The 21781-nt window shown below is 38.4% G+C and overlaps 1 protein-coding gene across 6 annotated transcripts in view; it reads left to right on the forward strand.

Moving 5' to 3' along the window:
- Nucleotides 1-21781, forward strand: part of NEK1 (NIMA related kinase 1) — a 212661-nt gene that overhangs the window by 65803 nt on the left and 125077 nt on the right. For all 6 annotated transcript variants that reach the window (XR_014296918.1, XM_082657164.1, XM_082657161.1 and 3 more), the window contains exons 12-16: nucleotides 4397-4456; nucleotides 4695-4754; nucleotides 4849-4896; nucleotides 5387-5461; nucleotides 10993-11156. Coding sequence is in view for 5 of the 6 variants with exons in the window: in XM_082657164.1 (XP_082513290.1) it covers nucleotides 4397-4456; nucleotides 4695-4754; nucleotides 4849-4896; nucleotides 5387-5461; nucleotides 10993-11156 (407 nt within the window). In the remaining variant the exon portion in view is untranslated. The remainder of the gene's footprint in view (nucleotides 1-4396; nucleotides 4457-4694; nucleotides 4755-4848; nucleotides 4897-5386; nucleotides 5462-10992; nucleotides 11157-21781) is intronic.

Genomic DNA, 21781 nt, shown 5'->3' on the forward strand with positions numbered 1-21781 from the left:
TTTGCAAGAGTTGTGCAACCATCCCCACAATCGACTTTAGAACATTTTCCTTGCCTCCCCACAACATCCTTTTCCCATTAGCATTCCCTCCCCATTCTTCCCCAACCCTTAGCCCTGGGCAACTGCTAGTCTACTTTTGTCTCTGTATAGGTTTGCTTGTTCTGGACATTTCATGTAACTGGAGTCATACAGTACCAGGTCTTTTGTGACTGGCTTCTTTTGCTTAGTATAGTGTTTTCAAGGTTGTAGCATGTATCCATGTTGTAGCATGTATCAGTACTTCATTGCTGTTTATTGCCAAGTAATACTCTTTTGTATGGAAGGAATATGTATTTTTACAAAGCTCCTGGGTAGTATTCCCCACTAGTTTAAATTCTATATATATATAAAGCATACTTTGAAATGTTAACTTTGTGATTGTAATGCCATAAAAAAACGTTATATACAACTGTTTTTTCCTTGTACTTCAGTAATAGTGCCCCCAGAACACTCTCTTGACTATTTTAAAAGAGGGGGTTGCTATCTATTAGTGGTAGCAAAACCATTTAGTGGGTGAAGAACACGGACTTTTTTTTTTAAGTAATAGAATGGAAAGTAACAGACTCAGCTACACATAGTAAAAGTATTTTATGGAACTTGGGGGGTGTGTGTGTGTGTATCTTAATTGGGCCTGGATGTGAAATATATTTCTTTTTTTTTTTTTTTTGCGGTACGCGGGCTTCTCACTGTTGTGGCCTCTCCTGTTGCGGAGCACAGGCTCCGGATGCGCAGGCTCAGCGGCCATGACTCACAGACCCAGCCGCTCCGCGGCATGTGGGATCTTCCCGGACCGGGGCACAAACCTGTGTCTGCTGCATCGGCAGGCGGACTCTCAACCACTGCGCCACCAGGGAAGCCCTGAAATATATTTCTTACAGTGGGTTGCTTTTACAAAAAGTTTGAAAGCTACTGTTCTTCAAATATTTCAGTATTATTGTCATCTCATTAACCCTAGTGTCTTTCCTGGGGCGAGGTGGTGAGATACATGGTTCAGCTTAAGTGAAGGTTGAATTGAAATAACCAGCCACCATTAGGTTAGGAGTTAGGATCTAATAATACAGTGAGGAGGAGATGGGACGGTTCCGGGAACCTACTGCTTGGGTCATTTTGTCAGGGAGTAAACTTGCCATTTAGTTAGTCATGGTGTGAGGTTTTGTTTTTTTTGGGGGGGGGGGCTGCACCGCGCGGCTTGCGAGGTGTTAGTTCCCCAACCAGGGATCAATCCCACGCCCCCTGCAGTGGAAGTGCCGAGTCTTAACCACTGGACTGCCAGGGAAGTCCCTGGTATGAGACTTAATACCACTTATCACATTGATGATGTAGCTTTGAGTTTAAAACATACTGTGTCAATAAAATGGATTTGGTTTATAATGGTCATTTAATTAAAATGCCAAAACACAGTATAAGAGAATCATTATTCTCATTTTAACAGTTTATCAACCCATTTGATGATGTTACATATTGTAAATATTATCATTTTATTGTGCTCAGATTAAATAATGTATTCATTAAAATAAGTTAGTTGCATTTCCTAAGGAAGAAATTATGTTTAAATTATGTATCATGTTGCTTTCTAAAGTAAGCAGAAACTTTAAATATCTTTTTGAATTTTTTTTTTTTTAGTGAAAGGAAACTCTTGGTGCCTTTCTAGTTCTTTTTTATGTGTTGTGAGCTATATAATATCTTAACAGTAATATATTTCTGGAATTAATTATATTAATTTCATATTGATTGTGGGTCATATTTATGTTGTAATATTCTGAAATCGCATTTAGAGTTTTAGTGCTTATCCATTATGGTCATTTTACAAAATTTAGGAAGTAGAAGCAATAAGTGGTATATGAGAGTAATTTCATAACATTGACTTTTGCCAAAATACAGCTGCTATTGAAATGGAATTGTTAGTGGAGACACTTTAATGATATAATCAAATGCTGAATTATTTTACTAATAATGTAAATGACCACTGAAATAATTTTTTTAAAGTAGCATTTGCTTTCCTTTGAGTTGAAGCCCAACATTGGTAAATAATTTTGTACAGTGTGTCTTTTTATATTCATTTTTTCCTAAGGTAGCTGAAAACTTTAAAATTGGTTCATGATAAATGACTAGACTTTCCTGTAAATACTTTTAATCTTTTTTGGTATATAGAATTGTATTTTGAACGGTTTGAAACACTGATCATACAGTAGGCTTAACATTGCTCACAAAATTGAGTAGCTAGCCCAAGATAAAAAAAGAAAGAAATCCATGGGTCAATTATACTTATGAGCACACATGCAGAAATCCTAAAAGAAGTTTTTCAAAAACTCAAACCATTTATCAAAAGAATGATTTAAGAATTATTAAATAGGATACATTTTGGGATGCAAGGATGGTTCAACAGTAGGAAACTGGTTAATTTCACTTCATTAGTAAGTTGAGAAAATCATACATAAATGATCTCAGTAGATACTGAAAGTTGAGTAGAATTTAACAGTTTAAACAAAAAAAAACTTCTTTGGTTGTATACATTAAACATGTACAACTTTTTGTATGTCCATCGTACCTCAATAAAATGGTTTTTAAAAATGATACGGTGGCCTCCCTGGTGGCGCAGTGGTTAAGAATCCACCTCTCAATGCAGGGGACACAGGTTCCAGCCCTGGTCCAGGAAGATCCCACATGCTGCGGAGCAGCTAAACCCATGCACCACAACTACTGAGCCTGCGCTCTAGAGCCCGTGCACCACAACTACTGAGCCCACATGCCACAATTACTGAAGCCCGTGTGCCTAGAGCCCGTGCTTCACAAGAGGAGAAGCCACCTCAAGGAGAAGCCTGCGCACCGCAACAAAGAGTAGCTCCCGCTCGCTGCAACTAAAGAAAGCCCGCGCGCAGCAACGAAGACCCAATGCAGCCAAAAATAAATAAATAAATAAATTTAAAAAATCCAAATTTCTTTCATTCAAGAAATAGAGGGGAAAGTTCTTAACATGACACAGTTATATATACTAGAAACCCATGTCAGGCATTATACATAATACGGAAAAATTGGAAGCATTTACATTAAAGTTAGGAGCAAAACAAGGATGTTTGCAATGATTGCTATTATTTAATGTTATTCCAGAAGCCTAGCTAATGTAATTAAAAAGAGAAAGAAATAAACATAAATACCGGGAGAGAAGAGGAAACAGACATTTACACATGATATGATTCCCTATGTAGAAAATCCTAGTGAAGCAGCAGAACATTACTAATGAATTCAGTAAAGTGGCCTGATAGAAGTTCAGCATGAAGAAATGAATAATCAGAAAAGGAAATGGAGAGACATAGTGACAGACTCCCTCAAATACTTTATTTTTTATTTATTTTTATACAGCAGGTTCTTATTAGTTATCTGTTTTATACATATTAGTGTATATATGTCAATCCCAGTCTCCCAATTCTCAAATACTTTAGACCTGCTGAGAAAAGTGCGAGATAACTATGCAAGAAAGGAATCAACATCAATGGAGTATTACTTAATGAAGAAAACAAATGCAGATACAGATAATAACATGGACAATTCTAAAAACAATGTTGAGCAACAGAAGTGAGATACAAAGGAATATATATTGTGTAATTCCATTAATATACAACTCAGAACACAGAAAATTAACTGTATTGCTTAGGAAGGCATACATAATTGGCAAAGCCATAAAGACAAGCAAGATAGTGATTAGTAAAGTCAGGATGGTGGCTACCTCTCTGGTGGAGGGCTTCTGCTTGTTGGCAGTATTCTGTGCCTTGACTTGGGTGGTAGTTACTGGCTATTTCCTTTATTTTTGCTAACCTCTGTGTGTGTCCTTTATCTACTTTTTTATAGGTGACTTTATTTTTATTTATTAAAAAAATTTATTTATTTATTTTTGGCTGCATTGGGTCTTCATTGCTGTGTGTGGGCTTTAATTGCTGCACGTGGGCTTTCTCTAATCACTGCGAGCAGGGGTACTCTTTGTTGCGGTGTGCAGGCTTCTCATTGCGGTGGCTTCTCTTGTTGCGGAGCACAGGCTCTAGGCGCGTCAGCTTCAGTAGTTGTGGCACGCGGGCTCAGTAGTTGTGGCTCGCCAGCTCTAGAGCACAGGCTCAGTAGTTGTGGTGCACAGACTTAGTTGCTCCGCGGCATGTGGGACCTTCCTGGACCAGGGATCGAACCCACGTCCCCTGCATTGGCAGGCAGATTCTTAACCACTGCACCACCAGGGAAGCCCCAGGGATAATATATTTTGAAAGACAGTTATGGCAGTATTGGCTTTACATTTTTTCCTGTTTTAAATTTCCATACATTTGAATTTTTCAAAATCATTATCTAATTTGTAGTTTTACTTTTTGTCCAGGCCCATCAAAGTCCGGTGAAGAAAGTGAATCCTGGAGAAGAAAGGAGGAAACTGTTTGAGGTATAAAGACATCTGTCTGCTTATTTTAAAGCTTTGTAAAAATAATTATCAAAGAAGAAACAAATCTTATAAAACCTCCAAACCTTTCCTCCTTATTTCTTTCAAACAAATACTACTAACTTATTTCTGTTTTTTAACCTCCCTGGGCATATGTCTTCCATTGGTATGCTAGCTTTACTGATGAAACTAGAAGAAGTAATATTTATTATTGATAAAAAATGTTCTTTTTTTATTTAAGGAACCAGTAAGGAAGAGAAGGTTGGAATTGAATGAAAAAGAAAAGAAACAAAAGGATCAGGTAGTTATTTCGCTCTTACTTTTTTCCCCTGCCAAGTTGGAGAGGATAATAGTTTCAAGAGTTCTAAAAAGTTTGTCTTTAAAACTTGTTACAGATTAGTTTAATGAAGGCTGAACAGATGAAAAGGCAAGAAAAGGAAAGGGTAAGAGGATGGTCCATTTCCCCGTTGTGCTGCACTGCCTCCTACACATGCGCCTTTTTTTTTTTTTTTTTCCTGGCTGCGTTGGGTCCCCGTTGCTGCACGCCGGTCCTCTCTAGTTGCGGTGAGTGGGGGCCACGGCTCGCTGCAGTGCACTTGCTTCTCATCGTGGTGGCCTCTCTTGCTGCGGAGCACGGGCTCTAGGCCTGCGGGCTCAGTAGTTGTGGCTCGCGGGCTCTAGAGCGCAGGATCAGTTGCTGTGGCACATGGGCTCAGCCGCTCTGCGGCACATGGGATCCTCCCAGACCAGGGATCAAGCCCGCGTCCCCTGCATCGGCAGGAGGACTCCCAACCACTGCGCCACCAGGGAAGTCCCCCCCGCCCTTTTTTTTTTTAAAGGGATAAACTGATTCCATTTTATTTCTAAATGTATTTCATGTACTTTATACTAAATATTTGAAATGGTGTTTTGTTTGTTTCTTTTCCCCAAAAGTTGGAGAAAATAAATAGGGCCAGGGAACAAGGATGGAGAAACGTGCTGAGTGCTGGTGGAAGTGGTGAAATGAAGGTAGGCCTTTGGTGCCAGTGCACTTACACTACTGCTTTTTCTCCAGTTTCCTCCTGCTCTTGAAAAGGTATACAATTGGCTTTTTGGGGGGATACACTTACTTTTTACTAGAGTTCTTCAGCATCTATTATGACTCCTTAGTCTTCCTGCACATATTTGGTATGTAATTTGTACTGATAACTAATATGTGACACTGTTAAAGTTGCATAAAAAGTTTGCTGTGAAGGCTGTGGTACACCATTCCTGCCTGAGGCATCTTTTTAAAATCAAATACAGTTTGTCTCCACTCTGCCTAAAGTCCTCCTCTAGCTTCACGCAGACCTGAAGATTCCGTTTTCAGAAGACCCGTACTAAGCGGGGCCCTGCCAGTCTCTCCACACTCATCCTGGTCGTGCCATGCGCTCTAGTCATGCTGAGCTAAGGACCGTACTGCAGTTTCCCCACTGTGTGTGGCCTGCTGGAGCTACGTCCTGACACCTGTATTAGTCTTTACCTGAAAGCACCCTCCGTCCCTCCTCACTCTCACTCCTACCTCCAGCCATTTACCTAGGTAACCAGTGACCTAACCAGCCATTTACCTAGGTAGGTTAAGTTAGACATTTCCTTTGGGCAGATCCACACTGTACAACCTTGGGCAAGTTACTTAACTTTCCTGAGCCTTAATTTCTTCATTTAAAAGAAGAAAGAAAGAAAGAGAGAGAGGAAGGGAGGGAAAGAAAGAGAAAGAAAGAAAGAAAGAGAAGGAAGACAAGGAAGGAAGGAAAGAAAAGAAAGAAAAAGAGAAAAGGAAGGAAGGAAAGAAAGAAAGGAAGGAAAGAAAGAAAAAGAAAAGAAAGAGAAAAAGAAGGGAGGGAGGGAGGGAGGAAGGAAGGAGGAAGGAATTTCAAGAGCAGTGCCTGAGCTTGGCCTGCAAGGACTCACCTGTTAAGCTCCTTTTCCTTTCCTTGCTCTGCCAGTCTGAATCTTGCGTTTCTTCTTTCGCCCTCATAACAACCTTTACATGCCGAATTCTAAGGTGGTCCCAAAATTCCTGACTCCAGGGGTCGGGCCTGATGTTATCCCTCCACTGGAGCATGGGGGAACCTGTGAACAGGGTGTGTCGCAGCCCCTTAGTTAGGCTGTGTTGTATGGCCCTGCTGATGGGGTAGCCACTCCTGTGGTCACGTCACTATTTTATAAGCCTCCCTCATAGCAGCCTGGAAGGGAGAAGGTCAGAGAGACAGCTTCTGCTGGCCTGGGAAAAAGCACATGTTCACGTGGCAGGGAAGCACAGGTGTCCTGTGGGAGCTGATAGTGGTCTCTGACCAACAGCTAGCAAGAATGTAGTGACCTTAGCCGTGACAGCCACAAGGGAGTGAATTCTGCCAGGAACCAGTGAGCTTGGAAGAGGATCCTGAGCCTCAGATGAGGGTGGCAGCCCTGGCTGACACCTTGATTTCTGCCTGGTGAGACCCCCAGCAGAGGACCCTGCTAACCATGCCCAGACTCCTGAGACCACAAATGGGTCTGTCTTAAGCTGCTGAGTTTGTAGTACTTTATGACACAGCAATAAAAAATGAATACATACTATTATTCCTCTGTACTATCAGTTTTAATTTGTATAATCCAATCAGCTGTTACTTAAGGTCTTTAAACTGTGAATTCGCCTGACCTTGCTCAGTAAACTTGGTATTTAGGTGCCCAGTAGATATTTGTTAAGTTGAAATGATTACCATTCTTACTTGTTTCTTTTTCCCTGAAAGATATGATTTGAATAAAAATTTATCTGTTTATGTAGATATACATGTTCTGCCCTGGCTTTCTTGGTTTGTATTTCAGGGTCTTGAGATGACACATTTTTCATATTACATATCAATAACCCAGTAGGAGTCACTTTTTCTAGTTCTGTATTAATATAGACTTATACAGTTTTTAGTAATACAGTTTTATCTTTAAAATTGTACTTTACTATTTTGTACTGTACTATCCAATTTACTATGAAATTGAACTTTTAACCTCCTGAGTGATAAGGAATGACTCAGACAGAATTTGGCCCATTCTAAAATAACTAGCCCCATATCTTATATGATTAGAAAGTAAAATCTTACCAAAGTGCAGGCCCTCAGATCTTGTCAAGCATTTTGTATCAGTCCATGATTGGTGTTGAGAATTTGATTATTTTTTCTTCTCCCTTTGCGTATATCTTCTTTATGCAGTGAAGCACCTTTTTTCCCTATGATGTCTAAAGCCATATTTAATCCTAAAGTCCAGTTTTACCAATGTTTGATTATAGTTTCTCAACAGTGTGAGATACTATGTGCTTAATAGGTTTCTGCTTCGCTTCATAAACTTCTATACTGCTTTCTGTGAGGGTTAATAAAACAATTTATTTTCCATGACGTAAAGCAAAGTCTATGTTAGTTTCTGTACTTATTCCCTGTGAGGTTTGAAATATTTAACTTCTTCAGCTGTTTGATTTCTGTACAGTTGATAAGGACCTGGAAGCTCAGTAAAAATGTGAATCAAATTAAGGAGATTCCCCAAAATAAAGATAAAACAAAAACTAAACATTAAGGGAAATATTTCAAAGTTAATATTCTATTATTATATACCTCTAAATACCAAGACATTATGCACAGTATAAATAACCTTCTGTCCTTGATTACTTAGTATCTGCAAAATCTGGGACTTTTTGCTTTGTCCATTTTTTCTTTTTGATTCTTCTGATAGGTTTTTTTTTTCTTTTTTTAAATTGTAGTTGATTTTCAATGCTTTATCCATTTTTGATATATCTCTTATGAAAGTGCGTTTTTAGAAAAATTATGAAATGTTCCACATATATAGTTTGATTATATAGATAACCATTATATATAAGAGTGTATCTGTTGTTTGACAATATATTGGAATGCTGCTCAGCATTGAAAAGGAATAGCCTATTAATACATGCAACAGCATGGGTCAATCAACAGCATACTGAGTGAAAGAAGCCAGGCACAAGAGTACATGTTGTATGAATCCATTTGTATGAAATGATAAGAAAAGGCAAATCCAATTTCTGTGACAGAGAGCAGATCAGTGTTTGCTAGAAGGAGGGAGGGGGTGTTGGCTGCAAAGGAACATGAGGGACCTTTTGGGGTGATGGATGTGGTTTCGATTGTGGTAGTGGTTCCAAGAGTGTCTGTATGTGTCAGAACATCAACCTGCGCTTATAATTGGTGAATAAAGTCATGTTTAAAAGATCCTGTTGTTTCAGTATTCTAGTACAGTGTTTTCAGCATTATTTTGAGTATAGGTATCTTCAGAGATATGTACATACATTTGATTTTGCTAGAGAGAAACCTTAGAACACTCAACCTTAAGTTGATATTAGCGCCAGACTAAACTCGAGGAACCAGGCTCATAGGAGGTATGACCACCTTTTACCAGAATTGTGGTTCTGATAATCTTGCCCTGAGATGCACATTTTGAAAATGTATATGAAAATCACCTTGATGGAGTTTCCTGCCGAATGAAGTATCTTCCCTATTTCTAGCAACTTTCATCTCTTGCTATTCAAGCATCTTGAATCAGTTTTCTATTTTTATCTTGAGCTGACTTTTTTTAAAATCAGGCTTTCTTATAATACTGTACACAATTCTTGCGTCAAGATGTTAACACAAGTTTTACCTCACTGGGTACACTGAAATGCCTTTTATTTGGTTCTCGTGTTTTCCTTAGCCAGACTTCTTCCTCAGGATGTCGTCACCTGGAAGCTCTTCTCCCTTTCCGGGCAGTGTTCTGGCTTCTGCTCTCATCTGCGTTTGAGTGCTGCCCCTCCACTTGAGTCATGTCACTTTGTCTTCGTTTTGGTGCTGCTGGCCTCTGCCTCTGAGGTTCCTATTTCCTCTTTGCAGTGCAGTTCTTGCCCCCTGACCTCTGTAACATTCTACACTTACTCAACTCTCATCCTGACATCTCTGTTTTCTGTGAGTTTTCCATGCGCTTGGGTGCGTGTGTTCTGAGGCTGCGTCCTATGCCTTTGCCTTCATCCTTTGTTATTTCCGCAGAGAACCCACAGCTCCCTTCACCGTTGACTTCTTCTCTGATTGCCTTTCTTTGCTCGCAGGCTTCTTGGCTTGGTGTCAGTGCAGCAAGCCTTCTAATTAGTTCCTCTACTTTGTTCTCTCTCTTATTCTTGCTTATCATGTGTAATTTGACTTACTGACCTTTTTTTTTAAACTTTATTTGTTTATTTTTGGCTGCATTGGGTCTTCGTTGCTTCACACGGGGTTTCTCTAGTTGTGGTGAGCGGGGGCTACTCTTTGTTGTGGTGCATGAGCTTCTCATTGCGGTGGCTTCTCGTTGCAGAGCACGGGCTCTAGGCACACAGGCTACAGTAGTTGTGGCACGTGGGCTCAGTAGTTGTGGCTCGCAGGCTCTAGAGCGCAGGCTCAGTAGTTGTGGCGCACAGGCCTAGTTGCTCCGTGGCACATGGGATCTTCCTGGACCAGGGCTCGAACCCTTGTCCGCTGCATTGGCAGGCGGATTTTTAACCACTGCACCACCAGGGAAGTCCCACCAACCTTCTAAGAAACTGTTTTAGTGCACTTTCCTGCTAGAAAATGTATGCGTGCTTTCTGTTGTTTATTCTATGAACTCGCACAGCTGAGGGTAGTTACCTGTGATGACCTTTTAGGACCAAATAACACTTCCTATCTGCCTTCTTTCTAGTTAACTTCTTATGTCTTCCTGCATCCTTTTTCCCCGTACTGCCAACACCTAAACATACACTTCCAGTGCTTATTTTTACTTTAAGTTTTACTTTAATACCATGGTTCATATTTAATCATTTACTCTTTCTTTGTTACATTGCTTTCAAGGCTGCGTTGAATAATATTTTTCTCCAGTGATTTTTTTTTGGAATTTTTATTTCTCATAATTTTTTTTTTCTATTTTGTAAATTTGCTCAGTATTTACTACTTTACAGTGTGCCTGTGGCCACTCATTTACTGCAGGAAATGAAATGTTTTTCAAGCTTTACACTTTGTTTCCCAGTTTGTTTGTCAACTGCTTAAGGATTGGTATGTTGTTTTGTTTCTTTTATTTACACCTAGAGTATGTTTCAGTGGTGTTTATATCCTCATTGCTTGTTGAATTGGATTTGGGGTATGTTAAATGCCATATGTTTTCGTTAGATATAATTTTGAGTGTTACAAAAGCAGGCTCTGTTTTATTTATAAGCTATACATATTTAAACTTAATAGGATGGGATCACATAAAATGTATACTAGAAACTTGTTTCAAAACTTGTTCATTAAGACCAGGTTTTTTCATAGTTACATAAATTTAGTGATAGTTTATATTTTAGTTACATTGAATTAAGCTTTATTGTTAGTAACAAAGTATACTAGTTTTTGATTGTTAATGGTTATAATATAGTAGGAAAACATGTTAAATTAGGTAATTGCTTTCTAAGAGTCAAGTGTTGAAATTTACTTTTTTCTTTTGAGGGTAGTACAGACCTTTTAGGTCTTGTGAGACAAGCACGTGAGAGCTCTTTGTTTGATTCCTAGGCTCCCCTTTTTGGCAGTGGAGGGGCTGTGGCTCCATCATCTTTTTCATCTCGCGGACAGTATGAACATTACCATGCCATTTTTGATCAAATGCAGCAACAAAGAGCAGAAGATAATGAAGCTAAGTGGAAAGGAGAAAGACATGGCCGAAGGCTTCCAGAAAGGTATGGCATGTTCTGCAGAAGTTGCTTGTGCTTTGCTTTAGAGAAAGTAATGGAAGTCATCATGCGTATTTATTGGCAGAGGAATCCCACCTGGAGTACATCCAGGATTTCCCAAGGGGGCTGCAGGTCATCACCATTCCCCTGATGCCGTTGCTCTTAGAAAAACTTGGAAAAGATTGAAGGCCGTGTCTAAACAAGCCAATATAAACAGGTTGGACCGTGATGATCCATAAATTCACCCTTGCTTGTAAATTTGTCTTAGGCCATGTACAGCCTAATACCTACACCTTCTGGGTGTTTTTTCCATTATACATAGAATATTTTTTGCCTTCTGGATGCAGTCATTTTCTTATGTGCAAATTTGGCCCTTGATTACATGTGGAAAACATGTAGCTCTTCAGCCTGATTTTTGTAGCTTATATATGTTATAGGCTGCACATACTATTTAAAGGAACATGTGATAACTTTGAACCAACATATGGTTGTAATAACTTTATCCACTTGCTTTAAATAAATCAGAATATATTTAAAATGGAATTACATTCTATGCAGAAATCCAAGACATGCCTTTGGGTCTTCCTTTTCCTCATTACTTAGAACCCCACTTTTCTCTTTGTCTTCCTCTGCATGTTCATCTCTGATTGATGGCTCACTATGATCCTGTTCATTGGGTTTTTTCTTTTCTTCCATTAATTAATTTAATATGGTTGCAGTCAGTAGTTTTAACTTGCATAGTTCCTTTTTTTAAAGTATGCATATGTGTTTTTTTAGACCTTCCCATTTCTTCCATAAAAACGTTCCAGTTAAGAGCAGATACCATTTTGTGAAAATTTAATTTGTCATTTTACAGAGAATACTTTTGAGTGTGATAAAACTCTTTATGGCTCTCCCAATTATAAAAGATTATTAAAAGGTAGCTGAGCAGAGGTAAATAATTGAGGGGAATACAAATTAACATTATGAATTATGTACAGTAGCCTGAAGTGTTAAGCTAATTGTAAATACTTCCCATTTTTGAGAAAAGAGGGCTACAGACTTCCACATATGCATGTTTTTTATGAAATGGTAAAGAAGATTTTTGTGTGGGGTTTTATCCTCTGGTATTATTGACCTTTCTACTATATAATTTGTATGGCTTTTTATTTTTTGCGGTACCTGGACCTCTCACTGTTGTGGCCTCTCCCGTTGCGGAGCACACGCTCTGGACGCGCAGGCTCAGCGGCCATGGCTCACGGGCCCAGCCGCTCCGCGGCATGTGGGATCCTCCCGGACCGGGGCACGAACCCGTGTCCCCTGCCTTGGCAGGCGGACTCTCAACCACTGCGCCACCAGGGAAGCCCCTTTTTTTGTTTAATTTTAATCAGATCTCTTAAAATAAATGTGTATAGTATAAAGAAAATAGGGAAAACTATGTTATGCTTCTTCACGCTGTTCATCTTCCATAAGGTTTCTTGGTTCTTCACAGTTGGAGTGACGAGTAATGGACTAGTTTGGTCCATTTGCATCAGGCTCCCGTATAACCTTGAAATGTTCACATACATTTACACTTGTTTCATATTGTCTTCAATGACTGTGTATCTCAGTTACTTCTTCCACTAGAACACAACTTCCATTCAGTCTTTGTTTGAGCATCAGATATAGCTTCAATATTTTAATTTTCAGCTTTTCAACCATTTGTGATTGTGAGATCGTTCATCATTTCCTTTCTGCTAACTTTGGGGGGCTTAGCAGTACTCAAACATATAGTATACCTTTTCTTATGTTGCTTTGAACTTGTTATTATTGATGATAGATATTATTTATTGCATACTTATTATGTACCAAGTTATATTTACTTATCACAGCATCCCTTTGAATTAGATATCACGCTTTTAATAAGATGAAGAAATTAGGACCTGCAGAGATTTAACACCTGTGTATGGTCAGGCCACTAGTAAGTGGCGGAGGTAGGGTTTAAACTAACTCCGTCTGAGTGTAGAGTTCAGCTCCTCGAGCACAGTTTTAAGGACTTCTCAGCTTCTTGAGATACTACTAGTGAACAGGCAAAACAGTTATTGGTTTAGTTGCTTATAAAATTTTAAAATATTGGGTACTTTAAAGATTAAACATGATACCAAATACTGAATGAGCTTTCATATATATTCATTGAATTTATTTTGGTTTTATGTGAGGACGTAGAAAATGGAAGAATTGGTAGCAAACTGGAGATCATCAAGTATCATATAATTTTCAAAAGGCAGATTCTAAAAACTAGAGTAGTTTTTTTCATGTTCATCCCAGGCAAGATTAAAAGTAGAGCCTGCAAACATCTTAAAAGGAAGCAGTCGGGCTTCCCTGGTGATGCAGTGGTTGAGAGTCCGCCTGCCGATGCAGGGGACACGGGTTCATGCCCCGGTCTGGGAAGATCCCGCATGCCACAGAGCGGCTGGGCCTGTGAGCCATGGCCACTGAGCCTGCACATCCGGAGCCTGTGCTCTGCAACGAAAGAGGCCACAACAGTGAGAGGCCCGCGTACCGCAAAAAAAAAAAAAGAAAAGACAAAAGGAAGCAGTCATCACTGCAATGCAGCATAAATTCACAGAGAATGGATTTTGTCAGATACAGCCTTTATTTCTTTTTAGGGTTGTAGGCTAGAGCTATAGTTCTCAACCTGTGTGCTGAGGCAAGTTGGAGCCTCACAGTGCCTTGGATATTTTACAGTTGTGAGGGAAACGTAACTACATCTGTTGGACAAAGTGTAGACCATACTGTTAAGCAGTTTTGACCTAACTGTTTAATGAATGGGACCGCTAGGTATTTCTTTTGGCCGTAGAGGCATTGTGAAAAATTTACTTAGATACCTAGTAGGGTATATAAACTTCAGCAGGATACTGTTGCCAGGGTGTCTCAGTGTAGACATGGTAAAGAAATATAAATAAAAATTGTTAGGTGGATTAGTCATTGGTTAAAGAATTATATTCAGAGGATGCTGGTTAATATTTTGATGTCCAAATTAAAAAAGTTTTAGAAGCGCGTCCTCCTGTAACTAATCTCCATTTTTAAAGAGGACATAGAAAAAACATTCAAAGGTTATAGTCATATTTCCAGAAGACATAAAGTGGAAAGAAATAGTAGATATGTTGTATGATTGATCAGGAAACAAAATAATCTCAGTAGACCATAGCTACAACTAACTTGATTTAGAGAAGACTTAATGGGAATTTGATGTAGTTTTGAGTCTGAAAAATTATCTGACCAAATAAATATACCCTTGGAAAAGGTTTGTAAATAACATACACTAAAAAGTTGAACTAATGACCTTTCATTGCCTCTTGGATCAAATTGCAGCCCCTAAGTGGCCTGCAGGGTCTCTTGGAGGCCTGTGTACTTCCTTGGCCTTATCTTCTGCTCTTTCTTTCCAGAGTTCTGGGAGTGCAGACTTAAAAGACATGTTTTTCCTCATCCTTGTTCCTGTGTACCTGCTGCTCCCTCTGCCCAAATTTTTGCCTGGTTAATTCCTACTTACTATTCTGGCGTTGGTTTAGGTTGACAGGTACTTACTAGGTCTATAAAATGAAAAATAAAATAAAATTGGAGACCTGATTGAGGATTCCAACTTTTAATTTGCCAAGTAAACTCATTTAAAAAAAAAATTTCTCAGCCCTAATTCCATCCTTTGGTAAAAGAATGAACATTTTAATATGAAAAAAGTAGGGTGACACAATCTTAGCATGCAGATTATCCTTTGGGATTAAATAAATTTGGATTTGTGAAAATTGTATTAGTCGTTTCTTTATGTTGTTGACAACTGTTGAAAACTCAGTGATGAGTGACCACCGGTTAGGGGACGTACCCAGGCTGATCACCATGCTCTTCCGAGCCTCAGCTAGCTGTGGTCTGGGCTGCTCTCACATCCCGCCGTGGGTCTCCTCGTGAGGCTTGAGCTGTGAGCCGGAGAGCCCCCTGGGTTGCTGCTTGGATGGCTCCTCAGGGAGCTGCTCGGGCACCCCCATCACTGTCGCCATCACCACCACTGTGCCTCTACCGCTGTCCTCATCTTAGGGCTTTTATGTATAACGTTAGTATAACCAGGTTTCACACAACTCTGCCTTGGTCAGCAAGCCATTTTGTCTCGTGAGGGCAGCTTTACAGCTCTTTCTTCTTTCAATATGTTCGTTTTACAGTTCAATATTAAGAAGTCAAATTTATTTATTTTATTTTCAGATCCTGCTAAGGTATACACTCCAGTAGGTTAAATTAGGGAAAGAAGCAAGTTAAAACACGTTGATAAATCAGCCAGTTTAAACACATTTGAAGGATTTGCTTCTCCTGCAAACTCCTTGTGAATGAAAAAGAAAAATAATAAAAAGCTTTCAAACTAGTATAATTATATATTGCTATAAGAATAAAAATGCCCTTACCTTTTATAACTAGTAATCATTGGTAAGAGAAGAATTCAACTATTGTGTGTGTGATATGCTCCTAACTTCATACTTACTAATACCCACTGTCTCATATTTACATATGTATTGTAATCCTTTTCCACTGTCATAGATCAATAACTTTTCCTACTCTGTCACACTTAAAGTGTTGTCTTTTTTTTAACATTTTAAAATTTATTGGTATAAAGTATTCCATACTGAAAGCAACAAACGAACAGAAGTCTGTTTCTCCAACTGTGTGAACACACAAGTGCCATTAACAATGAAGCAAGCTGTATATCCAGCCTGGAGAATTCAGTGGGTCTGCCTTCTCAATCAGTACTTTCATTTTAATGTCATTCATATCCAGGAATTACCAATGCACCTTGGTACAAGGACTCATTTGTTTGCAATCTGGTGTGATATGAAATTATTCTAAGACAGACTATCTTTTAATATTTGGTACACATTTTTTAAAAAATTTTTATTTATTTATTTTAACATCTTTATTGGAGTATAATTGCTTTACATTGTTATGTTAGTTGCTGCTGTATAACAAATTGAGTCAGCTATAGGTATACATATATCCCCATATCCCCTCCCTCTTGCGTCTCCCTCCCACCCTCCTTATTCCACCCCTCTAGGTGGTCACAAAGCACCGAGCTGATGTGCTATGTGGCTGCTTCCCACTAGCTGTCTATTTTACATTTGGTAGTGTGTATATGCCCATGCCACTCTCTGAATTCATCCCAGCTTACTCTTCCCCCTCCCCGTATCCTCCAGTCCATTCTCTACGTCTGCATCTTTATTCCCGTCCTGCCTGTAGGTTCTTCAGAACCATTTTCTTTTAAAGATTCCATGTATATGTGTGAGCATACGGTATTTGTTTTTCTCTTTTTGACCCACTTCCTAGAGAAATGGATATAAAGACAAAAATAAATAAATGGGACCTAATGAAACTTAAAACCTTTTGCACAGCAAAGGAAACCATAAACAAGACGAAAAGACAACCCTCAGAATGGGAGAAAATATTTGCAAACGAAACAACTGACAGAGAATCTCCAAAATATACAAGCAGCTCATGCAGCTCAATATCAAAAAAGCAAACAACCCAATCCAAAAATGGGCACAAGACCTAAAGAGACATTCCTCCAAAGAAGACATACAGATTGCCAACAAACACATGAAAGGATGCTCAACATCACTAATCATTAGAGAAATGCAAATCAAAACTACAATGCGGTATCACCTCACACCAGTCAGAATGGCCATCATCAAAAAATCTACAAACAACAAATGCTGGAGAGAGTGTGGGGAAAAGGGAACCCTCTTGCACTGTTGGTGGGAATGTAAATTGATACAGCCACTATGGAGAACAGTATGGAGGGTCCTTAAAAAACTAAAAATAGACCTACCATATGACCCAGCAATCCCAGTACTGGGCATATACCCTGAGAAAACCGTAATTCAAAAAGAATCATGTACCACAATGTTCATTAAGTGTCATCTTTGCATGCCAGTGTTTTGCTTTATTCAAAGGCATTTATTTATTTTACTTCCTTTAATCCTCAAGTTCCATTTTAATGCTGTTTCCTTTGCTGAAGTCAAGAAAGCTCACATATTTCCTGATTTTAAAATAGTGGCAGCCGGCCATCCTGTCGTCCCCCTTTCACTTAGGATTCTCAGCCAAATGTTCAGACCTCTTTTTTCTCTCCCTTTCGCTCAAGGAAAAAGAAAACCTGAAGGAAAATCGAAAGTGGCTTTTTGGTCTTGTTTTTCTGCTTACCAAGGTGATATAGATTAGCTTTAGAAATATTGGAAGGTATCAGTAGGTGTTAGAAACAGGAGAAGAAATCACTGCTCATCCTGCAAGGCAGTCACTATGAAGACTGTGGTCTATTTTTGCATCTTTTGTTCATATTTCTTTTTCTATAGTTAGAGGAGATCAAATCATGCACAAAGTTTTATCTGCTGGGGTTTCTTTTTTTTTTTTTTTGGTATCTGTTTTTATTTAACATTTTTACCATAAAAATTTTCCCATGCAAAAAATTGTTTTCATGGGACTTTTGATGTCTGTATTCGATTCCAGTGCTGTTAACTATAGTTTATATAGCAAATCCTCTAATATAATACATTGTAATTTTTCACTTTTTTGAACACTTTGTGTTTTGAACATATTTTTTATTTCTCATTATTTCTGTAGAATACAATCTTAGAAGGGTAATTCCTGGATTAAAGGAGTTGCTCTGTTATGTTCTTTATGAAGGCTCTAGAAAGAAATATTACTAAATTTATTGAATTTATGAAATTAAATTTATTTAACTAAATACTACTAATTTTCTTTCTACAAAAGCTGTGCAAATTTGTGCTCAGTCTAACAGTATATGATTGTGCCCATTTTATTACCCCCTGACTAGTACCAGTTACTCTTAGGAGCTAAAGAAGTTTTTGAAAAATATAAAATTTTAAATTAAAGTAATGGAGGAAATGAAGTTTTCACTATATTCACTACTGGTCACACAACAGAATATTGACAAAGCATGTGCCCATGAAGATGGTGATGATGAGGATGATGATAGTGACATAAACATAGGAACTGCTGCTGGGTTGCGTACTCTGTACCAAGACCACCGCGCAGGGATTTACATGCCTCGCCAGTTCCAGCTACCTGTGGATTGTGTGCTTGTGGATTTGCCTGCTTGCTAAAATTTATGTGTAGACGCACATCAGTACTCCAAGTCCCTTCACGATCATTCCTGGGCATGTGCAGAGCTCCAGGGACTTTGAGTTGCCCAGTGCGCAAGTCCCAGCTGAGCGGGAGCAAGGCCAGCTCTGCTTTCCTGTTTCAGCGCTCATGAACAAATGTACTTTCATAGTCTGCTCAGCTGCATTTTCTGCATTTTGGGGCATTTTGCTGGTGATTTCATTGCTTAAAATGGCCCTCACGCCTTGTGCTGAAGTGCTGTCTGGTGTTCCTAAGTGCAAGAAGGCTGTGATGTTCCCTTATGGAGGAAATATTTGTATCAGAGAAGCTTCATTCAAGTGTGAGATACAGTGTTGTTGGCCGAGAGTTCAGTGTTAATGAATGGACCGTGTAATAAGGTGTCTTTAAACAGAAACACACATATAACAAGGTTGTATATTAATCCATTGGCGAAAATGTTGTAGCAAGAGGCTGTCAGGAGCCTAACTCTGTAATTCTCCTCGGGGTAATCATTCAGTATGTGCTAATTCATATTCACGGTGACTTTATACAACATAAGTACCAGGAATAATGAAAGTTGATTATTATTAGCTCATCTAGTCATCACCAGTGCTACAAGGCACATATTATTGTTCCTAGTTTTATAGATTAAGAAATTGATATATGATAAATGACTGTATAAATAACTAATTTCTTGAAGGCCACATAACTGTTTATTAGTAAAACCGGGAGTTGAAGTTGGACAGTTTGGTGCCAAAGTTCACTCACTTAACTTTTGTTCCATATTGACTTTACTAAGGCTTGAAACATTTTATGAGGAAAATTAGAGAAGCTGGGAAAATTTCACTACCTTTAAAGAAAGCATGCTTAAAGGAGCAAGTTCAGAAGAATTGGATGGCTTGTCTTGTAGAAGAGGAATTAGATTTCTTTGTATTTCCACACTGTAGAAGTACTGTGATTAGAAGTAAAGAGGCAGATTTCCATCCATTATGAGGTGTGTTTAGTGGATGGGCTGTTGTGGGATTTAATCAGTGCTCTCAAACTGAAAGTATTACACTAGGGGTTTGAATGACCATGTGTCAGGGATATTTAGATGGGAATATGAGAATACTTTATTCAGCAAGAAGTTGGATTAGTTAATACTCAGGGTCTCCTCCAGTTTGAATATTATGATTTTTTAAAAAATTTTAACATCTTTATTGGAGTATAATTGCTTTACAATGTTGTGTTAGTTTCTGCTGTAAAACAAAGTGAATCAGCTATACATATGCATATATCCCCATATCTCCTCCCTCTTGTGTCTCCCTCCCACCCTCCCCATCCCACCCCTCTAGCTGGTCACAAAGCACTGAGCTGATCTCCCTGCACTATGCAGCTGCCTCCCTATTCTTTTGTTGAACTTTTTAGTACTGTTGGCATTATAGAGCATTTTCTCTACACTGTCATAACTTCTGGTTTTTATAATTTGTTTGTTATTGTCATATGTAATTAGTTCATTTCCCTGATTCAAACTGAATCAGCAAACTGAAATCTATAGTCATCTAAGAGTGCTTCAGGTTATCTTTTCCTCATATTTTAGATAACCCATATTTGCTTCTTCCTTTTTCATGGTGTTATTTTTCTTCTTCCCTTTTTATCAGTAACTCTGGCTCCGACTTTGCTTTTTATATCCATGTCTTGATAACACACCTCAATTAGCATTTTTTTTTGAAGACTAACTTTTTGCAGCAGTTTAGCTTCACCACAAAACTGAGGGAGACGGTACAGAGATTTCCCACATGCTGTCCCTATACCCGTTGTCAGCGTCCCCCACCAGAGTGGTATGTTTGTTACAACGGGTGAGCTTATATTCAGTGTTTTTAACGTTAGAACCTCAATCACGTGAGAGCATCTTATGAAACCATTGCGTGCCTCTAATCATTTGTATTTTATTGAGCTTTTACTTTTCCAAGTCTTTTCCTCTGTATTGCTTAATTTGAGTAAAGCTGACAACAATTCCGTTCCCTCAGGTAGACATTATGCTGCTTAAACAGAGGAGGAAGCTTAGTGAATACACCCACGACATCCTTTTTTCATTTCATTAACCCTATACCACCCCAACTCTTCTACCTTAAACCATATTGACTCATTTTTCACTTCTCGGATTATTTCTGCTACCTAGATTGCTGCCATTTTTATGTTGCTTTCACCTCTTAAACAAATCCATTTTTAGTCATCTTTCAGAATTTTTAATTTCCCTTAGTAAAAGGTTTGAGCCATGGATATGAGGTGTCTTACCCACATCTTTCCATTTATTCATGCATTTGTATAAAAAAAGAAAATAATTTCCTTTTTTCTCTTGTCAGGATGAAAAAGAGTTTGTCTCATTATTTCTTTTTTACCCATTTTAATGTCTCTGTATTTCACTTTCCAGATTCCTAATTTCTTACTGTATATTTGTGGCTTATATAGTATTTATATTAATCATTCCTTTACTATTAATCTAGATTAATGTTCTACTAATTTTAAGTGGCATAAGTTTGGAACGCAAAAGATATGGTCTATTTAATTTGTTTAAAAAAGAGTATACACATATAAATTCTTTTATTTATTTATTTTTGGCTGTGTTGGGTCTTTGTTGCTGTATGCGGGCTTTCTGTAGTTGTGGCAAGCGGGGGCTACTCTTCATTGCATTGCACGGGCTTCTCATTGCAGTGGATTCTCTTGTTGCGGAGCACAGGCTCTAGGTGTGTGGGCTTCAGTAGTTGTGGCACTCAGGCTCAGTAGTTGTGGCTCACGGGCTCTAGAGCACAGGCTCAGTAGTTGTGGTGCATGGGCTGAGTTGCTCCACAGCATGTAGGATCTTCCGGACCAGGGATTGAACCCGTGTCCCCTGCATTGGCAGGCAGATTCTCAACGACTGAGCCACTGGGAAAGTCCCACATATAAATTCTTAATGACATTTAATGAAGAGAATGACTATTAAATGACTATTAAGTTAATTGACTATTTCCTCTATCCCTATGAGCCTTGCACATGTATATAGTTTGTGCTCACAACTCAGTACAGTTTTACTACTGAAAGGGGAATAAGAATATGAGAATGGGTTCTTCTTTTTGGTATGTATTAAGTAGTAAACAGAAATGCATGTGAAAAATGAAAACAGTATAGGTTTTTAAATATTATAAGGAATCATAGAATCAATTAAACTAGTTTTGTCCTTTATTCTTTTAATAAGGTATATTACTCTGATTGATTTTTATATGTTGCACCAACCTTGCATTCCTGGAATTCTGTTTTATACATCTTATATCTTCAAAGACAGATGTAATATTGGTAAATAGTTGACACTCAATAAGTATTTGTTTAATAAATGAGAAGATAAAAGAAATAATGGTAAGCAAAAATTACTACAGGTTTTAAGTTTGTGATTGAAAGCAACCAGTTATATATACTTGCTTATTTAAACCAGCTTAGGAAAAAACTATTCAGTAAAGCAAAACTTATAGATTACATAAATAAATAGAATGGATAGTACTATA

The sequence above is a fragment of the Grampus griseus genome (assembly GCF_964374135.1).
Source record: "Grampus griseus genome assembly, chromosome: 6".
NCBI lineage: Eukaryota > Metazoa > Chordata > Mammalia > Artiodactyla > Delphinidae > Grampus > Grampus griseus.